The following is a 22,818-nucleotide window of genomic DNA, read 5'->3' on the forward strand; positions in this document are numbered from 1 at the left end:
CCCTTAGGCCCCGCCTCCAGCACCTGCGTTTCTGCTCACTCCTAGGTTCCGCCCCTCTGAGGGCGGGGCAAACGCCGGTTTTGTACTGAGGAGGCCGAGCTGTGGCCTGGGCTTAACCGTCCCTTCCGAGGCTACCAATGGAGGCCGGCTGGAGGCGGGACTTTGTCGGCTAGCAGCCAATCACTTTGCTCAGGAGGGAAGGGCCCTGTGACTTCTGGGTACCGGAGTGGTTGTCTCTCCCCTCGCCCCGGAGCCCGGGAAAACCCGGAGCGGGGAGCAGACAGAGCCGGGCCGGGCCGGGCCAGGCCGGGCAGAGTCTAGAGGGTTCGGGCCGGCCCGGGGTCTGCATTTCGTGAAGCGCCCCCACCCCCGCCATCGCCCCAGCCCGACGCTGCAGGGACCCGGCCCGGGAGGTGGGTGCTGGGGATTGTTGGGGGATGCTGGGGGATCCCGCGTCCCTTCCCATCGCCCACTTGTGAGTCTCCGAGCCTTGACCCCCTCCTCCACTCCTGGTCTCCTTCATTTTCCCCCTTCCCTATTCGTGGTCCCCTTACTCTTGTCACCCCTCCCCCATTCTCGTCCCCCTCCCCCCCATTCTTGACCCCCTTCTCCTACGCTTGTTCCCTCCCATTCTTGCTCTCTCCACTCATGACCCCCATCCCCGTGGCCTCCCCTCCCTCTGTGTGCTGCCCCTCCCCCTTCTCCCTCCCCTCCCCCACTCAGTGGTCTTCACATCTGCTCCCTTTGTGTCCCCACCTGGCCTTGGGCTTCTCCCCCTCCTCGGGGTCCCCCGCCCCCTCTCCTCCCATCCCACTCTCCTACCTCCTCCTTCCCCCCTCCTCCTGGTCCTTCCTGGGTCCCCCTTAGCCTGCTCCAGCCCCCTCCATGCTTTGCCCCTTAGGATCCAGAAGACTTTAGAGAGCGCTTCTGCAGTCCGGGCCTGGGTCGGGTGAGATGATGTTAATAACTCGTGTTAGTAAAGATGGCACCGTGCCCAGCGGGCACAGTAGGTGCTGCATGAAGGCTTGCACCTGCTCACCTGGGAGCTGCCTCCTGCTCTGCCCATCTGGGCCTCCCTGGCCTGCTCCCACCTGTCCCTCCTCCCCTCCTGCCTGTGCTCCTCCCACACTGGCCCTTCTGCACCCACCCGCACCTCCCCATGCCCTTTTCTTGGCCCTGCCCACCTGTCCTATGTGGTTCCCACCTGCAGGAGAAGCCATGGAACTCGGCGGCAAGAAGAAGCTTCACGCGCTGTCCCTGGCGGAGAAGATCCAGGTGCTGGAGCTCCTGGACGAATCCAAGATGTCCCAGTCGGAGGTGGCCCGGCGTTTCCAGGTCTCCCAGCCTCAGATCTCCCGGATCTGCAAGAACAAGGAGAAGCTGCTGGCAGACTGGTGCAGCGGCACGGCCAACCGGGAGCGCAAGCGCAAGCGGGAGTCCAAGTACAGCGGCATCGACGAGGCGCTCCTGTGCTGGTACCACATCGCCCGCGCCAAGGCCTGGGACGTCACGGGCCCCATGCTGCTGCACAAAGCCAAGGAGCTCGCCGACCTCATGGGCCAGCACTTCGTGCCCAGTATCGGCTGGCTGGTGCGCTGGAAGCGCCGCAACAACGTGGGCCTGGGCGTCCGCCACGTCCTCCCTCCTCCGGCCCGGACTTCCCCGGAGACTCCTCCCCCGGGCGCTGACCCTCAGACGCCCATTACCCTGAAAGACTTTTCCCCGGAGGATATTTTTGGCTGTGCTGAGGTGCCCTTATTGTATCGGGCGGTCCCCGGTGGGATGGCCCTGGGTGATCGGTTACAGGTGTTACTGTGTGCCAACAGTGGAGGGACCGAGAAGCGGCGGCTGGTGGTCGCAGGGGGCCGCCAGCGCTCTCCGCGGTGCTTCTTTGGGGTCAGCAGTGAGGCTCTGCCCGTCCTCTACCGCCCGGGCCCAGGGATCCCGTGGGCGGACTGGCTGGCCCAGCTGGACCAGGACATGGGGCAGCAGGGCCGACACGTGGCCTTGTTGCTGACCGCCCAGCCAGCCAGGGGCTCCACAGACCTACCCGAGCTTCAGCATGTGAGTCTGCTGCCTCTGCCTGCCGACGGCACCATGCCCTGTTTACCCACTCCTGTGGTGCGGGACTTCAAGAGCCGTTACCGGCACCGGCTCCTGAGTAAGCTGGCCGCTCTCCGAGGGAGCGCGGAGGGCGTGTCTCTGGCTGCTGCCGGGGCCGGCATCACGGTGCTTGACGCCTTGCATATGATGGCAGCCGCCTGGGACAGGGTGCCCCCCAACTTCATCAGGAGCAGCTTTGCTCTGGCTGGCCTGTGGCCCAGCAGAACTCCTCCGTCCACAAAAGAAGTGCCCAAGATGCCCCCCCTGCCCAGCGGGCTGAGATCCGATGAATTCTCCCGCTTTGTAGACCTGGAAGGTGAGGAGACAGATGGGGGAGGATGCAAGGAAGAAGGGAGCAGTGAGGGCGAGGAAGAGAATGGGGACGACAGCTTCATGCCTTTGCCAACGAAGACAGATGCCTTGCAGGCACTGGGTACCTTGAGGCGATGGCTCGAGTGTAAAGGGGCTTCCCCTGAACTTTTTGAGAAATTTTATGACTGTGAAGAGGAGGTAGAACGCATGTGCTACCAGTGAGGGTCCCCCGGGCCTGTCAGGGTCCCCTACTTTCTTGTTTCCCATGGAAACGCTAACCAAGGTCACTTTGGGATTTCTTTCCCGCGAAATAAGAGGACTTTTTGTGGAGAGGGGAGAAGCTGAGTCACCAAGGGCCAAGTTCTGAAAGCTCCTTGAGCAGAAGGGTTTTAAATTGGTGCCTGCAGGGGGCCAAGTGGTGCTGAATACATTGCCTAAGACTACCCTCTGGGAAATACCAGGGAATTAAACAAGAAACCATCAAGGGGAAAATGGGAACTTGGGTATGGGGAAGCTCGGCTTTAGCATCTGCACGAGAAGTCCATGAATTCTGCTGAATTTGAACCAGGGAGCCTGAGCGTCACCTGACCCAGACCAGAGGTGGGCTCCCCACCACCTTCCCATCTCCTGAGCCGAGCCTTTCAATGTCGACTCCGACTGCTGCTTCTTCCCCGTCAGATTATGATGCTCCAGCCCAGTCTTCCAGGCAGGATGAGTCTCCTTTCAGAAGGCTCCCATAGCAACTCGAAGGGGAGACTGCGTTACCCACCCTGTAGCATCTATCCCCAGTAGGAAAAGATTGAGTCCTTGAAACAGCTGGGAAGTAGTTCAGGGGAGGGGTGTCACACCTGGGACTCTTGGGTCCCATGGAGATGACCAGTGAATGCTCCTTTGGCTCACCAAGGCCAGACCCCTAATCGTCCTGAAGACTTTCTAGCCATCTCCTTTCCCCAGGAGAAATGGGTCAGGAGGCCGAGGCCCTGATGAGGGCATCTGGCCAGTCCTGTACTCTTCCAAAGCCCAGAATTTCTACACTAGCAGAAGGCAGTTGGTCCCTGGGGAAGCTGAGACTTTGTGACCCGGATCTCCAAACTGAGACTTCCTTTGCTGCCATAAAGGCGGAGGTGCGTGCTGGTACCTACAGGAAGTGCTCACACAGAAATCACCGCGGCTGTCTGATATGGGGACAGCTCTGCACCTCGGCCTGAGGGGTTGGACTAGACAGGACCCATGGAAGGTCTGACCGACTAAGGTCACCTCAAACTGAGCGCCTGAAGAGAAGGCCCCCGTTTGAAAGGCCAGAGTTTTGAGGGATTTTTGCTTTTTTCTTGCCGAGTCCCCGGGGTAGGAAATGATTGAGGAAAGCAAGATAGAGAGTGTGGGAGGAAGTCGTGGCTATGGGCTCAGAGTCCAGCATGATCCATCACCCCTCATGGTGCCCTGAGTCCTTGGAATGTTTCCTAGTTTCAGGGTCGAGCCAGCCTGGAAACGCCTGCCCCTGGTACTGACACCAGTGGCTGCTTGCCCCTAAATACTGAGTTTGTTGTGGGCATGGCAATCTCAACTCGTTTTTTTGAAGCAGCAAATATACTTACAAATATTCATTTAATACTTTAGAGAAAAATGTGTTATTCAGCTGGAATTGGAGGAGAAGGGAAGTATTTAATAGGAAAGCCTTATTCCCAGGTACTTTGGGATCCAACCACCCTCCTCACAACAGCACAATTCCAGTTCTCCTCCTTATCCCTCCTTTTTTCTCCCTGAGATTCTGAGCCATTATAAGAAGATATTCCAAAATCCCTTGAGATGTTCATTTCAGATTTTGGGTTAGGCGATATAGGCCCCCGCCCCACTCACAGGGCCCTCTTTGTCAAAGGGCTCAGGGAGAGGAGGAAGCCGAAGCAAAGGCATGGCCATGAGTGTCTAATGGCCTGAGAGTGGGGTCAGGGGAATAGGGCTGGAAGGGAGCTTGGACTCAACCGTTCCTTTTGCAGGGAGGCTTGTCAATGACTGGCCCAAAGTGATATAGTTAGGAAGTAGCCAATCTAGTAAATTAGCAAGCCAGGATTTGAACCCTAGATTTCTGACCCTGTGTCTCGTGCTCTGTAGGTAGAATCAGAGGAATTCTCTCTCTCCCCTAGAATTACAAAGCTGGAAGTCTTATTCAGGCCCCGTCTCTAGGAAGGTTATTGATGAACTGACTTCTCTTTTTAAAAGTTCTTTACAAATAAAGATTCTACTTCTTCCCTTGGAGCTTCTCCAGTGTTGAGTTTTCTTATAGGCACGTGGTTCTTCCTCGGATTAGGGGGTAATGGAGGCCTTGGGTTCTCGACAGTGGCACATCAGCTATAGCAGCTCCTACCAGGCTAGCAAGGTGGGAATCCAGGGGCAGGCCGCCTCGTCCCCTGAGCTCAGGCCTGCCTCCTGGCTGGCTGCAGTAGCAGGAGTTTGTAAGCCACACATGGCAACTTCTGACAATATTCTCTTAAGTCCTAGAGGAGGGACTGGGATGCGAGCTGATGGCCAGACCCAAGGAAGCATATATATTTCCCCAATCAGCTCCTTTTCTCAGGATCCTCAAGAGCTTGGAAGACCCTGAAGAGCCATGCCAGCCACCCCCACCCCCCACTGTACAGACAAGGAAACTGAGGCACAGAGCAGTCTGTTGTCTTTTATGTTTGTGCTCCCCTCCATCTCAGCCGACACCACCCAGAAGACTCAGCTCAGGACCCGGAGGAGATGCTCATAGCTGAAGAAGGTCACAGCATTGACCGGAAAGGCCCGGGCACTGTTGAGGGTCAGTCCCCGGAAGAAGACACCGGGCCCTTCTTGCCTGGCGCTGCTTATCACGCAATCCAGCAGCCCCCGGTACTTTCGCCGCTTAAGCCCATCCATTTGCATCCGTGACTTAACCACGTCCAGAGGAGTGGCTGTGGTCCAGGACATTATTCCTGCAAAGCCCCCAGCCACCAGCATTGTAGCCGAGCCTGCAATTCAGAAATGGAGAATGATCACCTGAGGATTTCCTCTTCTGTACTCGTGCACCTTAGAGTGAGCGCATCCAACCTTCCCATCCCATCATGAAAGCCGTGGCCATCCCTACCCCCATCCTCCAGCCAGGTTGTAAAAATGAGCGTTCGACTCCTCCCCCCTTCCTACAGAGCCTTTACTCACCAGGTTCCTTACTGTCTGAAGTAAGCCACCGACTGAGCCCTTCATAAGTGAGGAAATAGAGGCCCAGAGTAGGAGTATCCCTTAGCACCAGAGCCCAGGCTCCCCGAAATAAACCCCGAGGGCCCTCCTCCCGGATGATGGTCCTGGCACAGTGCAGGGGACCCCTGTACTGAGGAGGGGCTACTCCTGGCCGAGCTCGGGGCTCTGTCTGGTTCTGCAGTCGAACTTTGATGAGGTCAAAAGGAGCCAAACAGTAAGCCTACAGGGAAGCAAAGGAAACCAGTCGGGAGGGGATACCAGGTAAGAGCAGTCTGCTGAGAGAACCACTCTCTCCCACTTTAGTGAAGCATACAAGGGAGACCAGGAAGAGAGAGCAGGAAGGTAACAGCCAAAGTAAGTGACTTCTCCTAAGGTAACACAACTGAACAATGATGAGTCTTCTGAGCCCGAGTCTAGGGTTCTTCGTACTTGAAGCCCTCAGGTATCAAACCCCTGACACTTAGCCTCATTTAGCTTTGTGCAATCAGCTCCATCCCAAAGGCTCCCAGTGACATCCCTCCTGGCCGTGACTCCCAAAGTCTCAAGACTTTGGCTCGTCGGCAGCCCCCATTGCACCTCTGAGTTCCACACCTCTTGAGTGTGGCCAGCAAGCGAAAGGCTTGGCAAATAGTGGTACTAGAAACCTTCGGTAAGAGGCTGGATTAGAGAAAAGATTGTGGGAGCTGGTACGCTGGCATATTGAGATTAGAGTATGGGAATCTCACCAGCCTGACACCAAAGTGAGGGAACAGTGATGGGGCACTTTCTGACCAAAACGGGACAACTAAACTTCCTGATTTGCCTTAATGATCATTTCATCCTTCAAAAAGGGGCCACCAAGGTGAAAACACATATTCAACCTGATTCTCACTAACAGGGAGGAAGTGGTTAATAGGTTGGAAATGGCAGGAATCTTGATGGGAAGTGACTACTCCCTCCTAGAGTTTGTGATAAAGAAAAGGAAGCCCAGGCGCATGCAAAACCTTTAGGTTTGAGGAAGGCAAGATTTAAAAAAACATATACATAATAACTAGCATTTACAATTCGCTTTAAGATTTACAAAGTACTGTCCACATCTCATTTAACCTTCACAGAAAGCCTGTGAGGTAAGTGCTATTAGTAGATCATTTTACAGATGAATAAACTAAATCTTGGCCCACCACACAGCGAGTAAGGGTCTGAAAGGGATTTGAACTCCACTTGTTTTTCTGCTGGTTGCTAGGGGGCACAGGACTGTCACTCACTACGCCACCAAGTGGCCTAGTAGAAGCAAAGTCAGAAGATGATAAGTTCCAAATGGTCCTGTAACTTTAGTTTCAAAGACACTAAAGCTTGGAAGCAGCTGGGGTGCGAGGGAAGCTAGGGACGCCAAAAAAAGGATGGGATGTGAGAGGAGCTGTGCAGATGGGACGCTAAACAAGGAACGAAAACGCTGCTCCTATCTCTGCCAAGGAGAATGTCCTTTGTGCTCCAAATGTCAGAACAAAAATGGCTAACCAAGAGTGGATATGAGATAAGAACTAGGCAGAGAGCACTTGGAAGCCCCTGGTAAATCCACATGAATGATCTATCTTTGGATCCTAAGGGAAGGGGCAGATGGGATTGCCAGCTCCATCGATGAGGTGTGAAGGGCCATGGAAAACGGGAGAAGTCAAGATGGAAGAAGGATCAATGTCCCAGTGTTCAAAGAAGGGAATAAGGGAGCTTTAGGTAAGTGCATCGACTTTTAATTCCTGGGGAAACTCCAGCCAAATCATTCAAGAGATGGCTGGCAGACATTGAGAAAAGGAAACTGTTTATACAGAACCAGGTTAGCTTCCTCAAGGCAAGTCACACCAGATTGACCACATTTCCTTTATTGTGGCAGCTCGATATCTTGATTTTAGCAGAGCATTTGATAAAGTTAAAATATCTTTGGGGAAAAGATGAAGGTGATATAGGTTCTTAATAACACAATTTGATGAATTGAGAATTAGTGGAATGAGTAGAGAGAAATCCTTAATGGATCGATGTCAGTGAACTACGTAAGTCACAGAGGGCATTGATGGGCAGAAGATACCCTTGATAACAGAATCAGCAATATTGACAGGCTAAAGTTTTATTCAACAGACACAAAATGTCTTCCACTTAGACATACAAAAAAATCAACCACACTAGTACGAGCGGGGTAAGCTTCCTGATTAGACAGCAGTTTGTCTGAAATAGATATTGGGGTTTTAGCAGACAGCAACCTCAATGTCAGAAAGCTACTGAGCTGTATGCGGAAGGACAGAGAAAGGGAGGGGAGGTGTCCCACAGTGCTCTGTCTTTCTCCTACCTGGAGAACCAGAGTTACCTCTGAACACCATGGGCTATCAGCAAGCTGGAAAGTGTCCAAATGGGGAGCAAGCAATATTTATTAAGGGCCTCTTATGTGCCAGTGGGAGTACAAAAAGAGACAAGACACAGGCCCTGCTCACAAGGAGTTCACAAATAGAAAAGAGATAATACACAAGTAAATACATACAAACAAGCTTTATACAAGATAAGTAGAAAATAATCAACAGAAAGATACTAGAATTAAGTGTTGAGAAAAGCTTCTTATGGGTCTTCAAGGATAGTCAGCAGACAGAGATGAGGAGAAAGAGCATTCCAGACAAGGATGCAGCCAGAGAAGATGCCCAAAGTTGGGAAATAGAGGGTCATGTCCGTGGGACAGCTGGAGGATGGTATCACTGAATGGAAGAGTTCAGGTTGGGGTAAGAATAATGGAAAGGAGGAAGAGGCAGGTGAATGCCAAGGAGAACATTTTGTATTTGGTCCTGGAGGCAATAGGGAGTCACTGAAGTTTACTGAGTAGAGGGTGACATGGACTCATGTTTTAGGAAATCATTTGAGCGAACAGAGAATGGATAGAAGGGGACAGAAATATTCAACAGGTCTCAGCAGCAGCACAATGCTAGGTATGGGAGGAGATAGTGAGGAGTTAGGGACAGAGATACCAGGATTTCCAAAGAAATCCTGAGCCTCTGGCACCAGTCGGCCAATGGAACTGGGCACATTTATAGCCTGGATCAGAAAGCACTGGACAGAGCCTAAAGCATGGCACAGTATCTGCCTTCACATATTTAAAGGGCTGCCAGCTCTCTGACAGATTAGACTTATTCTGATTGGCACAGGGAACAGAATCAAGAGCTTTGGGGGTGACACTGAAGAGGTGAATTGAGATGGGCAGGGTCCCCGCTCCCTGAGGGCTTGGAAGCAGAGACTGTGGCCCACTTGTCCAGGATGCTCCAGCACACTCCTGGCTTGCACTGGATGGCTGCTGAACTGTCCTCCTACTGGAGAAAAGTGGGGTTCTGGAACAGATACAAGGGCTTGAGGCCTTGATTAGGCTGTGGGGGGAGGAGGCTTAGGTCCCAGCCACTCTATAAGTAATAATAAAGCTTCCCTGATGTAACAAGGGAAGTTTTGCAGAGGGTCGCCTCACGTGGGACCCTCTCGCTGTCAGGACACAAATGGATGGTTCCTATATTGCCATCGAGGCTCATTCATTGTTGCACAAAACTGTGTTTGGGGCCTTTGACTTGCTGTTTCCTTAACACCCAAAGGGTTTTTCTACTGAAACCTCAGGGACGCCCCAGGACAGTCTGGTCCAGCCCAGGTTGGTGAAAAAGAACAAAGTCCTAAAGAGAAGCAGTTAAAAGTGATGTGAGGGGTGGGGGAGAGCTTCTAAGTGTAGACCCAAGCTGATCCTGGGGTCAAGAGAAGGGCTGGGCTGGAGGTTTAGCCAAGGATGGCCCATGTGACTGAGGCTCCTTGCAGGGGGGAACTGATTTTTGCAAAAACTTTAGCAGCCCAGTTCTCCTCAACCAGGGAGCGACAGGCAAACATTAGACCTGATTATTGGTAGATCATCTTGCACCGCTGCTGTCCTCTTCATCGGGCCCTCCCCACCTAATGTGCCCCAACACTACCCACATATCCTTGGCAAACGGGGGAAGCTGTAGTGGAGAGTCAGGAAGCGCTGAATTCAAATCCAGCCTCAGATACCCACTAGCTGTGTGACTCTGGGCAGGTCACTCCCCACTGTCTGTCTCCATTTCTTCATCTGTCAAATGGGCTGAAGAAGCAATGGCAAGGTCCTCCAGGATCTCTGCCAAGAAAAGCCCAGAGGGAGTCACAGTCACCTGTGACTAAAAGAACTCTGCAACCCCAGCCAAGCAGCCAGCTCCCCTGAGAGCCAGGCCCTCCTTTAGCACCAAGCTTTGTTTTCATGCCCAAGCCCTTCTATTTTTCTTGGGGAACACTTCGTTCCCTGGGACTGGAGAACAGAGAATAGAGCCGAGCAGGAAGGGGCACCTCGGAGCCTCTGTGATTTCTTTGCTAAGGAGCCAGCCTATACTTAGAGCCTAGAACACTGGGCAGGCCTGGAGCTAGAAGGCATTGAGACACATCTTCACTTTGGGGGTGAAAAACCACGCCCCAAGGTCACACAGGTAAGTCACTGACAGGGTCAGGATTAGATCCCAGATCGGGGTGGGAGACCCAAGATGGCAAAGAGTAGACAGGACCATTGCCTGAGCTCTCCCCAGCTTCCCTCAGAAGCAACACCTCTGAATGGATGTTGGAGTGAAAGAACCCACAAACATTTTCCAGCTTAAGATAGCTTGCAAGGACTTCAAGAAAGATTGGTCTGAACCAGGTAGAGGAGGACGTGACCGAGACACTCCTCTGAGAGACCTGGCATGGGGAGACCCTGCACTTGGAATCTAACAGAAGGCTTGTAGGCAAAGTACAGCAGCATTGGCTAGTCTGCCCTGGTTCAGAAGAACAGTGAATCAGCAGGTCAGCCATGAAACCTCCAATGCAACCACAAAAGGCAAATTGTGAGCCCCAAAACCCTGGTACAACAGGCAGGACTTGACCAAACCCAGTGGGAAAACCCTAGCCGAGTCGGTGAGAGGCCCCTGTCCCTCTGCAAAAGTAGCTTGGGACAATCTCCCATGTGCCCTAGAAGCAGAGCTCGACTTTGTAAAACGAGCTAGAAAGATACTATGGAGATAGTGAAGATCAGAACACAAACCCAGAAGAGGACAGCAATGACAAAATGGTGAAGCCCAAAGCAAGACAGTAGCTGGTCTCAAGCTCAAAAGACTCTCTTGGAAGAGCTAAAAAGGATCTTAAAAGAGAAAAAGAAGACCAATGGTTCAAAGAAATGAGATTTATGTAGGAGAATTATGTAAGTTTGGGAGGAAAAGCCAACAGCTTGGAAAAGGAAGCACAGAAATTGACTAAAGAAAATAACTTTTTTTTTTTTTTTTAAACTGAGGCTGGGGTTAAGTGACTTGCCCAGGGTCACACAGCTAGGAAGTGTTAAGTATCTGAGACCAGATTTGAACTTGGGTCCTCCTGAATTCAAGGATGGTGCTCTATCCACTGCACCACCTAGCTGCCCCCTATAAAACAACTCCTTAAAAAATAAAATTGGAAAAATTGAAAAACAACCTCTTAAAAAATAAAACTGGTGAAGTGGGAAAAGAAAACAACTCCTTAAAAAATAAGAGTTGGTGAAATGGGAAAAAAAAATTCACAGAACAAAACAACTCCTTTAAAAGTTCAACTGGCCAAATGGAAAACAAGGTACAAATGCTAACTGAAGGAAATAATTTTCTAAAAATTAGAATTGGATAAATGGAAATGAATGACTCAGTGAGGTATCAAGAATCAGTCAACAAAATTTTTAAAAATGAAAAAATAGAAGAAAATGTAAAATGCCTCACTGGAAAAACAACTAACCTGAAAAATAGATCCAGGAGATATAATCTAAGAATTATCAGACTATCTGAAAGCCATGATCATGAAAGCCTATACAGCATAATTCAAGAAATCATCAAGGAAAATTACCCTAATGTCTTAGAACCAGAGGGAAAAATTGTCATTGAAAAAAATCCACCAATTGCCCCCTGTTGTCATTTGGTCATGTCAAACTCTTCATGACCTTATCTGGATTTTTGTAGCAGAGACATTGGAGGGGTTGCCATTTCCTTTTCCAGTTCATTTAACAAATGAGAAAACTGAGGCAAACAGGATTGAGTGAGATGCCCACAGTCACCCAGCTAAGTATCTGAGGCCGGATTTGAACTCTGGAACATGAGTGTTCCTGACTCCAGGCCCAGGCCTCTTTCTACTGTGTCACCCAGCTTCTCCCCCACCTACCATTCCTATTACTGCAGAGGACTCCACCTTCTTTCCAGTTCTTAGGCTTACAAACAGTGATCATCCTAGACTCTCTCACCACCACCACCCCCTCCCACATCCAAGCTGTTATCAAAGATTGTCTATGTTATCTTTGCAGCACCTTTAGGACCCCTCCTTATTTCTTACACTGCCCACACCCCCATGCAGGCCCTCATCCCCTCATCCACCTGGATTACTACAATGGATGTCAGACCCCAGATCCAGGAAATCAGCCTTGTTTTGGAGAATTCCAGTTCAGAGGCTTTGGGGAGACTAAGGGTGTGTACCCCCAGACAGACTAGGAATGAAGAAAAACTTGAATCATTTGGGGAGCATTAATCATTAACTTCAGCAAACAGCCCAACCCTTTGTGGACTGTGATCCTCATTAGGAATGAGAAATGTGGTGCAAAATAGAGATTTGCTAAAGGGTCCCTGGGGATTGAGCTAGAGGAGACCATGGATAGGGAAGGCAGACGGGTTCAAATATATTGCTGGTTCCCTGAACCCCAATTTTATAATTTGTCAAATGGATACAATAATACTCACTGTCCTGGTATGGAAAAAGCATTTTCTAAATCTCCAAGTGCTACCTATCTAAATGCCGGCTCTTCCGCTCTGATCCCTTACCCAACATGCTCTACCAATGGGAAGAACTTAGTGACTACTCAGCGTGGCGTAGGACTTGGGAGCTGCTCGTAGCACATGTTGTTGCTGTTTGGTTGCATCTGACTCCCTGTGACCCTCTCTGAGGTTTTCTTGGCAAAGACACTACATTGCAGTTTCTTCTCCAGCTTATTTGCCAGATGAGGAAACTGAGACAGAGAAATGACTTTCCAGATTCACAAAGCTAGAAGTGCCAAAGGCCACACTGGAACTCACAAAGGTAAGTCTTCCTGACTCCAGACCCAGGGCTCTGTCCACGGCATCACCTCGCTGAACACGGTGGCTCCTTAATAAACATTTGTTGATGATGGACTGGTGTTCTTTTGCCCCCAAAGAGCTCCCTCATAGAACTCGGCTCCCCACCACCCCATCCCCAAAGGCTCATGAGACAAAGATTAAGCACAAAGACCAAGGCAAGGTTACCTAAGTTACTTAATGATTAATATGGCACCACCTTTCATCCCTGAGATCTGTGGAACTAAGTGTTCATTAATAAATCAGGCTGTCAGCAGAGCCAGGAGGTTATGGGAGTAGGGCAAGGAGAAGGAACAGGTCAGGGTAGCATTCAACAACGCCTTGGGCCTGGTGCTGGCTGGGTGGCTATCAGTGGTGGAGGAGGAAGGGTCCTTAGTCTAGAAGTTAGTTTAGAGTGGGCTATATAGAGTTTTAGACTGCACGGTTCTTTAAGGTTCAATTTGACAATTCAGCTTTTTAAAGATACATTTATTAGGCACTTACTGGGTGCCAGGGGCTGGGCTAAGTGCTGAGGGTACAAAGGCAAGAATGGAAAAATGGGTCCCTCCCTGCCAGGACCTCCCGCTCTCTTTGGGAGTACAACCTACACATAAATAAGTGGGTACAAGATGATTTGGGGGGAGAGCAAACACCAGCACCTGAGGGATCTGGTGGCTGCCAGGGGGCGGAGGGGATACCCAAGGGTGCATTCTGGGCCTGGAGGTGCACAGATGCATGCCCAAGGCCAGGGAGCACAGTTCGGCTGGAACAGAGTGCATGGGAGGGAGATGAGTAAGAGAGCTAACCCTAAAATGCGCATTAAGCCATGCTGAGAATGAGCTTTTAAAGCTGACCATTAGATTGGAAGCTCTTTGTGGGTAGAGACTATATTTGTACCCCCAGAGCTTAGCACAGTGCCTGGCATACAGCAGGTGCCCAATAAATGTTGACTGGTTGATTGAGCAGTTTACATTTTATCAAAGGAGCAAGAAGAAGCCGAAGACAGAGCTGGGCAGGTCCAGGCTTTAGGAAGAGCATATCAGCAACTAGATGGAAGAAGGATTGGAGAGAATGGAGCACAAGGAGGGGAGCCGAGTGGGGGCCGGCAGCCGCTGTCCAGGGCAGGAATACCTGGCAGCCAAGGAGACAGCGCGGGAGAAGGGAGAGTCACCCAGCACCCTGGGGTAGCAAACCCCCTGACTGGAAGGATGGCAGGGAAATTTGGGGAAAGGGCAATTTGTTGAAGATGGACCCATGAGATGGCAAAGGGTCACCCCCTAGGAGATGTCCATCAGGAGTGGGGGGCTGACTCCAGAGAGAACTGATTGGGGGGGAGGCATGAGGTCACCAGGAAGAGCATGTGAAGGGAGAGAAGAGGCTCCAAGTAGTACCCAAAGGACACTCGTGAGTAGAGGTGAGAGGAGGATGATGGGAGGAAGTGTGAGAACAGTGGGAGTTACTCCCAGAGCTGGACAGGAGCTCAAAGTAATCTCACAACTCTTTCATTCTACAGATTAGGAAACTGAGGCCCAGGGAGATCAGGGCACCAGCCTAGAATCGCCCCGAGGGGAGGCCTCTGATCCCAAGACCCCTCGCAGCTCCCACTACTCCAGAACCGTGAGTCCAGAGCGCACTCGCAGGAGTCAGGCGGTCCTACCCCGGGGACATCAGACTGCCAGGATGTGGAAGACTGGCTTTGGTCTCCTCACTTCCCTCTCTGCCCCATTCCATCAGGGCATCCCTTCCCACTCTCTGACCCCCCCCTGGGGCGCTCCTCACCCCTACCGCATTCAGACCCCAGGCCTATGGAGGCCTTCAATTTGAAGGGGACTCCAAGGGGCCGACAGCCACTAGAAGCTGGGACATTTCCACGTTCAGTGGAAGGCTTTGGGGTCTTCTGTAAGAGGATGTTGGGGGGGCTCAGGCTGCCTTCCACTGAGAAAGGTGGCTTTATCTGCCCGAGAAGCAGCCCTGAGGAGGAGCTCCCCTCTTCTGATGCCCGTGGGGATGCAGCACGGGTAGGGCAAGAATCATCCCCAGGCCTAGGCCCTAGCCTGAAGAAGGCCCAGCCATGAGACGTGGCCGCCTGGGGGCAGGGGAAGTCCAGTCCTCCCTGGTGGGCCAGAATGGGGGTCCCCGCTTACCTGCACAAACCCGGCGATGCTGCCAGACACAAAGACGTGACCATAGTTGGGGGGCTGGGCCTTCCGGTCCTGGGGGGAGGTGGAGCTGAGCAGGAGCAGAGAGTTGCTGTAGGTTCCAAAGAGCACAGAGTTGACCACGGCCACGCTGCCAATAGGGAAGCTCATCCCCTTAAAGAAGCCCAGAACCTGCAGGCAGAGAGAGGGCCAGGCCAGGGCTGGAGGGGGGCCCTGGCGGGAGGCTCACAGGGGCCACACTCTGCCCCCATCATTCATTCCCTTCTTCCCACAAGCATTCGGACTCTGGACAAGGGGCTGGGTACCAAAACCCCGACCCAAGTAGCCCCTTCCCCGCAAAGGTTGGTTCTACTTGAATGGAACCTCTCTTTGCCCACAGGGACTCGGAGGCCAGGAGAAATCCTGAAGTCCTACAACAGTCACAGAATGTCACCCAGTAACCCCTGAGCCACCTGTCCCTCATTCTGGAAGGGAGCAACCTAGGGCCCAGTGATGGAGAAGAATGGAGGAGGGACCTGGACCCGGGTCTCACTCACCCCCTGGATGCCCCTACACAACATGCTTTGAGCTCTGTGAGCCTCAGTTTCTTCATTTGTAAAATCAAATGGCCTCTAAGGACCCTTCTAGTAAAACTCGGCCCCAGACACCAGACGGAGGCAAAGCCGAGACAGGAGCCCGTTTCTGAGCTGCCCAACAGAGGCGCTGCCTCTCGAGTGCTTCGCCTGCGGCACCTGCCCCCCCCCCCACCTCCTCCTATCCCTGCCTGGGTGTAATGGAGCCTGCTTGGGGGAGGGAGGGGGAGATGAGACCTGCTCCTGCCCAAGCTGCCCCCTCCTCAGATGAATCAGGGCTTCTTACTGACTCCCGGCGGTACGTCTTGATCACACAGTCCATGATGCCCCGATACGTGTTCTGGGTCTGCAGCCGAACCTGGGGGCAGAGGACACGCTGGGATCACCGCTGGGAGGTGGAGGGAGGATGGGGAACTTGCTGTGGGGGGGCCAAGGCAAAGGGCTGTAATGGGGAGCCTGCAGCTGTCCCCCACAATAAATGGGCCCCCATTGAGATTTGTGCTCCCGAGCTCAGGAACTGTCCTGGGGCAAGAGCTGCTGCTTTGGAGGCAGGATTCTTGCTGCATGGATGGCTTGGGAATCCATGCCCCGAGCTCAAGTGGTCCAGATGTTCAGCCCCTGCTTCCAGATGTTGACCACGGCTTTTCTCACCTTCACTGTGTCTATGGGGTGTCCCAGCATCAAGCCCACAATTCCTGTAGACAAGGAGAAAGAGCTAGGCCACGGGGCCTCGGGCCGGGCCTAGAGAGCACCCCCCTCGAGGGGAGAAGCTGCTGCTCCCTCCTTGCCAGGAATCCAAGAGGGCATCTTTCTCTTTTCCAGCCCAGGGAGGATCCAGATTCGGGGTGCTCACTGGCTGCCTCTGACTCCCAGACTGAAGGCCATCTAGCCTCCCCCCACCCCCAGCTAGCATTGCTTCCTCATGCAATTCTGGATCCGGAAAGAATTTCAGAGGACAGAAAAAAAGCGAGGCCTGTGGGCAAAAGGCACGGCTTTCCAACCTCAACTATCCTCCCACCAACCCTCCTGCCCCAGCCAGACGCTGCTCTCTTAGGCAGGGAGATCCGAGGGGTGCATCTCAACCCCTAAAAGCACAGATTTGGAAAGCGCTGTTGACTCTGGGCCCTGGGGAGGTTTTCCGGGGACAGATTCCCTAAGAGCTTTACTGGGAAAGTGGGGAGAGGGCCAGGGCACTCAGGGAAGATGTTCCCAGCTCGATGGCTGGCTCTGCCATGAGCCCAAGCTCCAGCCTCCCTTCCCCACCCCTAGAATCCATCTAGCCTGAGCCCCGGGGGCTACTAGGGACAGGGCAGCCTGAGAGGCCATCCAAGCCAGGATGAGCGTGGGTCAGGAACGGAAAAGAGGCCCCCTTTCCCTCCAGTTCCCACGGCTGTGGCTCAGACAGACAGACCAAGGTCAGTTTGACTCAAGGGGCACCTGTCCAAAGGTGGGCCATCCTCACGTGGCGCTCTGAAAGGCAAGAGAGGCAGGACAGGGCAGCTTTCTCTAATAGTGGCTCAAATGGTTCATGTGTCCAGAAATGGGGAATTGAGATAGCACCGTGGCCTAGCCACGGCTTGTCACACAAGCTCTGGCCTTGGTTGCAGCCCTCACCAATATCTGTCTTTTTTCTCTTTCTGTCTCTGTCTCTTCTCTTTTTCCTATCACTCTCTTCTCTCTCTCTTCTCTTTCTCTCTCATTCTCTTAATCTCTCTTCCTAACTCCATTTCTCTTTCTGTCTGTCTCCTTTCTGTGTGTCTGTCTCCCTCTTTCCCACATACTCCACGGAAGGATGCCCGACGGAAGGCTACCCTGACACACCAGAAAAAAAGCTTCTCACCAGAGATCCAGCCAGCCACAAACTCTTCCACAGGCATCGTCCGAGGCACACAGAGCCAGGAACCAGGGGGCTCTGGCAAAGGGGGAGAAGTCGGCTCAAGGGTAACTCTGCTCCTCTCCCGGCCTGAGCTGATAGCTTCTCACTAATGTTTAAACCTAGATGCAGGGGGGTGAGAAATGGCTCAGTGCCCAGGCCCAAAGACCTTGGAGGGAGGGAGGGACAGATCCTGGATAAAGTGCAAGAAGAGAAGCGGCAGAAACTGAAATGTTCTCAGAGGCGGGGACGGGGAGATGGCCAGGCTTCCCAGCAGCCTCCTGGGCTCCAGGTTCTCAGCACCAAGACAGAAAGCTCTCCCCCTCATAGGCAAGCCGGACGTCCTGCCTCCTGGCCCGGGAAGTCCTTAAGGAGTTAACTCCATGCCTAGCCTGACCCAGATAAGTGTGGAGGCCGGCCTCTGCCTCCTGAAACTCTGCTGCCCCATCACTCTCCCTCCCATCATCAATGGCTTTGTGGACGCTCCCCTCGAGGGGACTGGCCAGAGAGCCACTAGGTAGCAATGGCAGCTCCCTGTAGGCAGTAGTGGGGCAGAGCGCCCAGTCTCTGGCAGTCCCCCTCCAGAGTACCCAGGAGCTTCTCCTCCACATGCAGTGACTCCACCTTCGTTTCCTTGGGCCTGCCGCCAGATCTTGTGTGGGGAGGGAAGCCCTGGGAGGGGCGAGGTCAGAGGCTGTGGCCTAACCTTTGCACAGCCACAACCCAAAGCAAGGAAGGCCCCAGAGAGGCCGGAGACGGCCAAGTACACTGCAGGTCTGCGGGTCCTCCCTCCCCTGGAAGGGTGTCCCCCCCCAACCCCAGACTTAACTTTTAATGACCCTCCAGGCCCCAGGAGCATCAGCCCTGATGCTGACAGGCAGCCCTGCCAACCACTCGCTTTCTGGGCCTGTTCCCTCACCTTTAAAGCTCTGAAGCTGGAAGGGACCCAAGGCCCTTTGGTCAAACCCCTTAGTTTCATAGATGGGGAAACTGAGGTCTGAAAGGCTAAGAGCTTTGTCCTCGTCTTCCCCGTCTTTTTCTAATGGCCTGCAGCCCTCCCCCTGCCACGGATCATCCCATCCCTCAGACACTTTCTAGGTGACTTCATCCGGTGCCATTCTTGAGAGTTCCTCCTCGGTGCAGGTGTACACCTGCCCTTTGTTCCACCTGATTAGTCACTTCATCAGGGAGGGCTCTGGCAACCAGCAGGAGCAAGGGAGGCTTCCTGGAGGAGATGCCCTGGACCTGAGCTGCAGAGGAAGGGAAGGGTTCTAGGAGGGAGATGGGAGGGGCAGAATCCTCTCAAGTTGCAAAAAGGCCAATTAGGGCTGAAAGGAGAGCTCAGGAAGAGACTACACCCTGCGCCGGTGAGGCAGTCAGAAGGATGAGGCAAGAGGGAGCTACTGAAGCTTCTTGAATAGGAGAGTGACCTGATCAGCTTTAAGACTAGCTGGATGGATCAGAAACTGAACAAGGAAGCCTCAACAGATCCGGAAGAGCTGGGGCCACATTCTGGCTCTCTGATCCTGGTCAAATCCCACCCTGAGCTTAGTTTCCTGAGATATGAAAAGGGGCACAAAGAACAATACCTGAAGCGTAATAACCCCCAGAGCATCATGAGCCTGAAACGAGCTAACCTGGGAAACACTCACAGCAGTTCAGTAAACATAGGAATATTATCGGCCACAGACTCCATAGATCCCCTGCACCTAGGTCACACTGGGGAGGGATCAAAGCTCTGGAGCAGAAAGTACAAGACAAGGGTTCAAATCCTGGCTCTGCCACGTCCGGCTGGGACTTTGGGTAAACTGTTTAGTCTCTTTGGGCCTGTTGGCTCATCTACAAAATGAAGGAATTAGGGGCAGCTAGGTGGCTCAGTGGATGGAGCACCAGCCCTGAAGTCAGGAGGACCTGAGTTCAAATCTGGCCTCAGACACTTAACACTTCTAGCTGTGTGACCCTGGGCAAGTCACTTAACCCCAACTGCCTGGGGGGGGGCAGGAGAGAAGGAATTGGACTAGATCAGAGGTTCTTGACCTGAGACCCCTGAACATGTGTTTTAAAAATAATTTGAACACTTTAACTACAATAGATCTCCTCTGTGATCCTATAGAGTATAGTTTATGCATTTAAAAACATGGTTTGGAGAAAGGCTTCCCCCCGGCCTACACCAAGCCGCCAGAGGAGCCCAGGATACAAATAAATTCACAAACGCTGGAGCCGGATGGGCTGGGGGGGTTCCCCCAAGTTTAAATCCTGTGTTCCAGCCCATCCTCGTCTGTCTCTCCCATCACACGCACACACGCACACATATGCAGAGACACATACATGCCCACGTCAGAAACACACACATCACACCTAGAAATACACATATATACATATGTCCACATAAACATGCATACACATATACAAAAATAGAAAAACATATAGAAAGCTATATATACACACATATATTTACTTTAGAAACACACATATGTACACACATCCACATAAACATATGTATATATGGATGTATAAACATACATATGTATATGTAGCCACAAAAACATATAGAAAGCTATACATATACATATGTAGATGTGAAGTCTGGGTTAGCTCCCTGGATGCCTTAGAGTCAGGATAAGCAAAAGTCCTTGGTCTTTATTCTTGGTCTTTAGGGGCAGAAGAGAAGGGGACGGACACAAGCTCTCACCACCTCCCTCCTCCTCCTCCTCCTCCACCAAAGTGACTCTGGCTAGTCTTACTCCACCTCCAATCCCTCCCACAATTCTCTGGTTCACCACAAGATGGAGCCAGCACAAAATAGTGAGAAGGGCCATTTTCCAAGCATTATTGTCCAATGGGTAATTAGCCTTAAGTGCTCGGTTATCTGATTCCAGTGCACCTATCCAGAGTCTCACGCCTTTACATATAGAAATATACACACTTATATCCACACATGCACAAAAACATAGAAAGATATATATATGTATACATTTATAGAAACGTGCACATATATGCACACATCCACATAAACCCACATAATAGAAACATATATGTAAATATGCACACATATAGAAATAGATATACATACACACATATATGTATACAGATTCACATAACCCCATATATAAACATATTCATACATAGAAATGCACACATACATATATCCATAGAGAGACAGACATATAGATGCACACACACTACTTTCTTAGGCCTTTCCCCAAAGCCTCCTACTTTTCCTATTCATCAGCAGAGGAATGGGCTCGCTTCCAAGCCTTCTACTCCCCTTCTCCCAAGTTCTCCCCAGAGTTTTATTCCCAAGGGCTGCAGCCTCCTCTCACCTTTCCCAAGCCTGGCTTCCCTTGGGGTTAACTGACTTCATCCTGCCTCGGAAGATACACTTACCGCCTGGCTTGTTTGGTGAGTCTGCACGAGATCTTTCATGGAGGTTGGGAGCCAAGAATAGAGACAAGAATCCCCCCACCCTAAGGCATTTCCTCGGTGCTCAGACACGGGGAGACCAGGCCAGAGAATGACTCCCAGTGTGAAAGGAAGGTTCATCTAGTCCATTCAGCAGCGGCTCTGTCTCTTGCCCCAGATTTCCAAGATTCCTTTTTCTTGACTATCAAAATACTAGAACAATCAATTCCAAGCTCTTTACAGCTAAGAGATGTTCTTCCATTGAACGTGGGACGCAGGAGCAGTATTAGAAATTATATAGGCGGGGGGCAGCTAGGGGGCGCAGTGGAGAGAGCACCAGCCCTGAATTCGGGAGGACTCGAGTTCAAATCTGGCCTCAGACACTTAACACTTCCTAGCTGTGTGACCCTGGGCAAGTCACTTAACCCCAGCCTCAGAAAAGAAAAAAAAAAAAAAAAAAATGAAATGACATAGGCTTACCTGTTCACAATCCCCCAAACGGTGGACACTCTTTCTTTCTTGGTTTTTTTTTTTTTTTTTTTTTTTTTTTGCTACCACAAAAAAAAGATTTCTCTGAATACCTTGGTGCACATGGGGACTGTCTCCGAACTCTTTCAGAAGTTTCAATCAGTAAACATTTATTAAATGCTTTCTGTGTACAATAGGTCAAAGGATATTTAGTTTCCTTATTTTTCTCACACAATTAAGAATTATTTCCCATAATGATACCAATGCAGTGTATGCGGGTACCTGTCTTCCTACAGCCCCTCAACATTGACTACTAACATCTCTGATCATCTTTCCTATCCTGAGCTGTGTGAAGTGAAATTTCAGGTTGCTTTAGCTTGAATTTTTTTTTTCCCCCCTGAGGCTGGGGTTAAGTGATTTGCCCAGGGTCACACAGGCAGGATGTGTTAAGTGTCTGAGAGAAGATTTGAACTCGGGTCCTCCTGAGTATCCACTGTACACTCTAACCCCAGATTTTCTCTTAATATAAGTGTCTCGGAGGTCTTTCATATGCTGGTTAATGGTATGCAATTCTTTTGAAAACCACTCAGCACATTTGACTTATTTCTTTGCTCTTGTCCATGTTTTTGTTTTTCAAATCCTATGTAATTCTTGTCCATATCCTCTCATAAATCTCCCCTGGAACATCTATCCAGCACATTGGAAGTCTTCCTCTAGGTCTTTTGGCATCTCGTGGCTGTCCACGCCGCACTAACTACTCATCCCTCATCCTCTGATACCTGCTCAGTCTACCTCCTTTTCTGCATCAGGCCGAAAGCCTCTGATGTCACTGCCCGTGCCTGTCACGTGGAATATGGCTGGGTAGAGGTTCTCTCGCCACGCATCTTGGGGGCCACCGGTAATTTGATTCTTTGGAAATTTTGGTGTTTCATGATTTGCATCCCCAGAACATCCTCGGTAAAGGCCCAGACGCCCTTTCTCTCCTCCAGTGGGGCCCTGCTCATTCTCCGTCTGCAATATGTCAGGAGCCTCCAGCAGTCACCTGGCTAGTTAAGGAGCCACCTGCCCAAGCCCTGCATAACGGCTCTCAGGGATGCGGGCGTTCCCTCCAGTTGTCTCCACTGGCTTGTCTAAGTTCTTCAGTGATTTCAACCCAAGGCTCACCCTAGCTCCCGGGCGGCTCCGGGCCGCTCCCTGACTGACCCGCAGGGGGCGCCTCGCTCTGGCCACCTGGTCACCCACGTGACCCTGAGTGCCATCCTCGAGCTCAGCTCCTCCTCCGAGCTCCCCGCTCGGGCAGTTCTAGGGGGTGCTCGGTTGTGGCTCCTGGGGCCCCTGGCCGCCCCCCCGCCGGGACACGGGACGGTTAGCAGCGGCCAGCGGGCTGCCTCTCTCCGGGATGACGTCACATCTGCCCTGTGGGCAGCGCGGCCCAAGCACGCCTAGCCCTGGACCCCCTCCCAAGACCCGCAGCCTCTGACCCGCAAGCCGGGGATTCCCACTAGGGAACACGGGAGCCGTTTCTCCAGCTCGTGGGAGAGAGGCGGAGGCCGAGGCAAGCAGAGCGAAGCGGCTCGCGCAGGGTCACACAGGGCCAC

At 52.0% G+C, this 22,818-nt stretch overlaps 2 protein-coding genes and 1 long non-coding RNA gene across 9 annotated transcripts; 2 read left to right on the forward strand and 1 right to left on the reverse strand.

Annotated features, from left to right (window-relative positions):
- Window positions 1-160: 160 nt before the first annotated feature.
- On the forward strand, window positions 161-4,668 carry TIGD3 (tigger transposable element derived 3). 3 transcript variants are annotated; one of them, XM_074276510.1, is made up of 2 exons: window positions 161-475; window positions 1,211-4,668. In XM_074276510.1, the coding sequence occupies exon 2, from the start codon at window positions 1,219-1,221 to the stop codon at window positions 2,635-2,637; it is 1,419 nt and encodes a 472-aa protein (XP_074132611.1). In that variant the 5' UTR covers window positions 161-475; window positions 1,211-1,218; the 3' UTR covers window positions 2,638-4,668. The 3 variants fall into 3 exon arrangements, with proteins under 3 accessions (XP_074132611.1, XP_074132609.1, XP_074132610.1); XM_074276508.1 differs by having other exon boundaries at window positions 161-413; window positions 902-4,668; XM_074276509.1 differs by having other exon boundaries at window positions 162-413.
- Window positions 4,669-5,073: 405 nt separating this feature from the next.
- SLC25A45 (solute carrier family 25 member 45) lies at window positions 5,074-22,445 on the reverse strand. Of its 5 annotated transcripts, none has more exons than XM_074276519.1 (7): window positions 20,738-22,445; window positions 17,318-17,472; window positions 16,129-16,172; window positions 15,764-15,835; window positions 14,891-15,076; window positions 5,590-5,848; window positions 5,074-5,402 (listed from the first exon to the last, which is right to left on the reverse strand). In XM_074276519.1, the coding sequence occupies exons 2-7, from the start codon at window positions 17,352-17,354 to the stop codon at window positions 5,134-5,136; spliced, it is 867 nt and encodes a 288-aa protein (XP_074132620.1). In that variant the 5' UTR covers window positions 17,355-17,472; window positions 20,738-22,445; the 3' UTR covers window positions 5,074-5,133. The 5 variants fall into 5 exon arrangements, with proteins under 5 accessions (XP_074132620.1, XP_074132619.1, XP_074132618.1 ...); XM_074276518.1 differs by having other exon boundaries at window positions 20,674-22,445; XM_074276517.1 differs by lacking the exons at window positions 16,129-16,172; window positions 17,318-17,472.
- Window positions 12,457-15,833, forward strand: LOC141547870 (uncharacterized). The gene is made up of 3 exons (XR_012483653.1): window positions 12,457-12,732; window positions 14,260-14,363; window positions 15,285-15,833. It is a non-coding gene; the product is annotated as an uncharacterized LOC141547870 (long non-coding RNA).
- Window positions 22,446-22,818: the final 373 nt, after the last annotated feature.

This window comes from Sminthopsis crassicaudata, chromosome 6 (genome assembly GCF_048593235.1).
Source record: "Sminthopsis crassicaudata isolate SCR6 chromosome 6, ASM4859323v1, whole genome shotgun sequence".
Lineage (NCBI taxonomy): Eukaryota > Metazoa > Chordata > Mammalia > Dasyuromorphia > Dasyuridae > Sminthopsis > Sminthopsis crassicaudata.

What these genes read in the sequence shown, in the direction of transcription:
- TIGD3 (XM_074276508.1), top strand. Translation starts at nt 955, where the DNA reads ATGATGTTAATAACTCGTGTTAGTAAAGATGGCACCGTGCCCAGCGGG.
- SLC25A45 (XM_074276517.1), bottom strand. Translation starts at nt 20,893, where the DNA reads ATGAACCTTCCTTTCACACTGGGAGTCATTCTCTGGCCTGGTCTCCCC. An exon ending in AGACGTACCGCCGGGAGTCA is followed by an intron (nt 15,077 to 15,763) that starts GTAAGAAGCCCT and finishes CTCTGCCTGCAG; the next exon opens with GTTCTGGGCTTCTTTAAGGG. An exon ending in GCATCGCCGGGTTTGTGCAG is followed by an intron (nt 5,849 to 14,890) that starts GTAAGCGGGGAC and finishes GCTTCCCTGTAG; the next exon opens with GCTTACTGTTTGGCTCCTTT.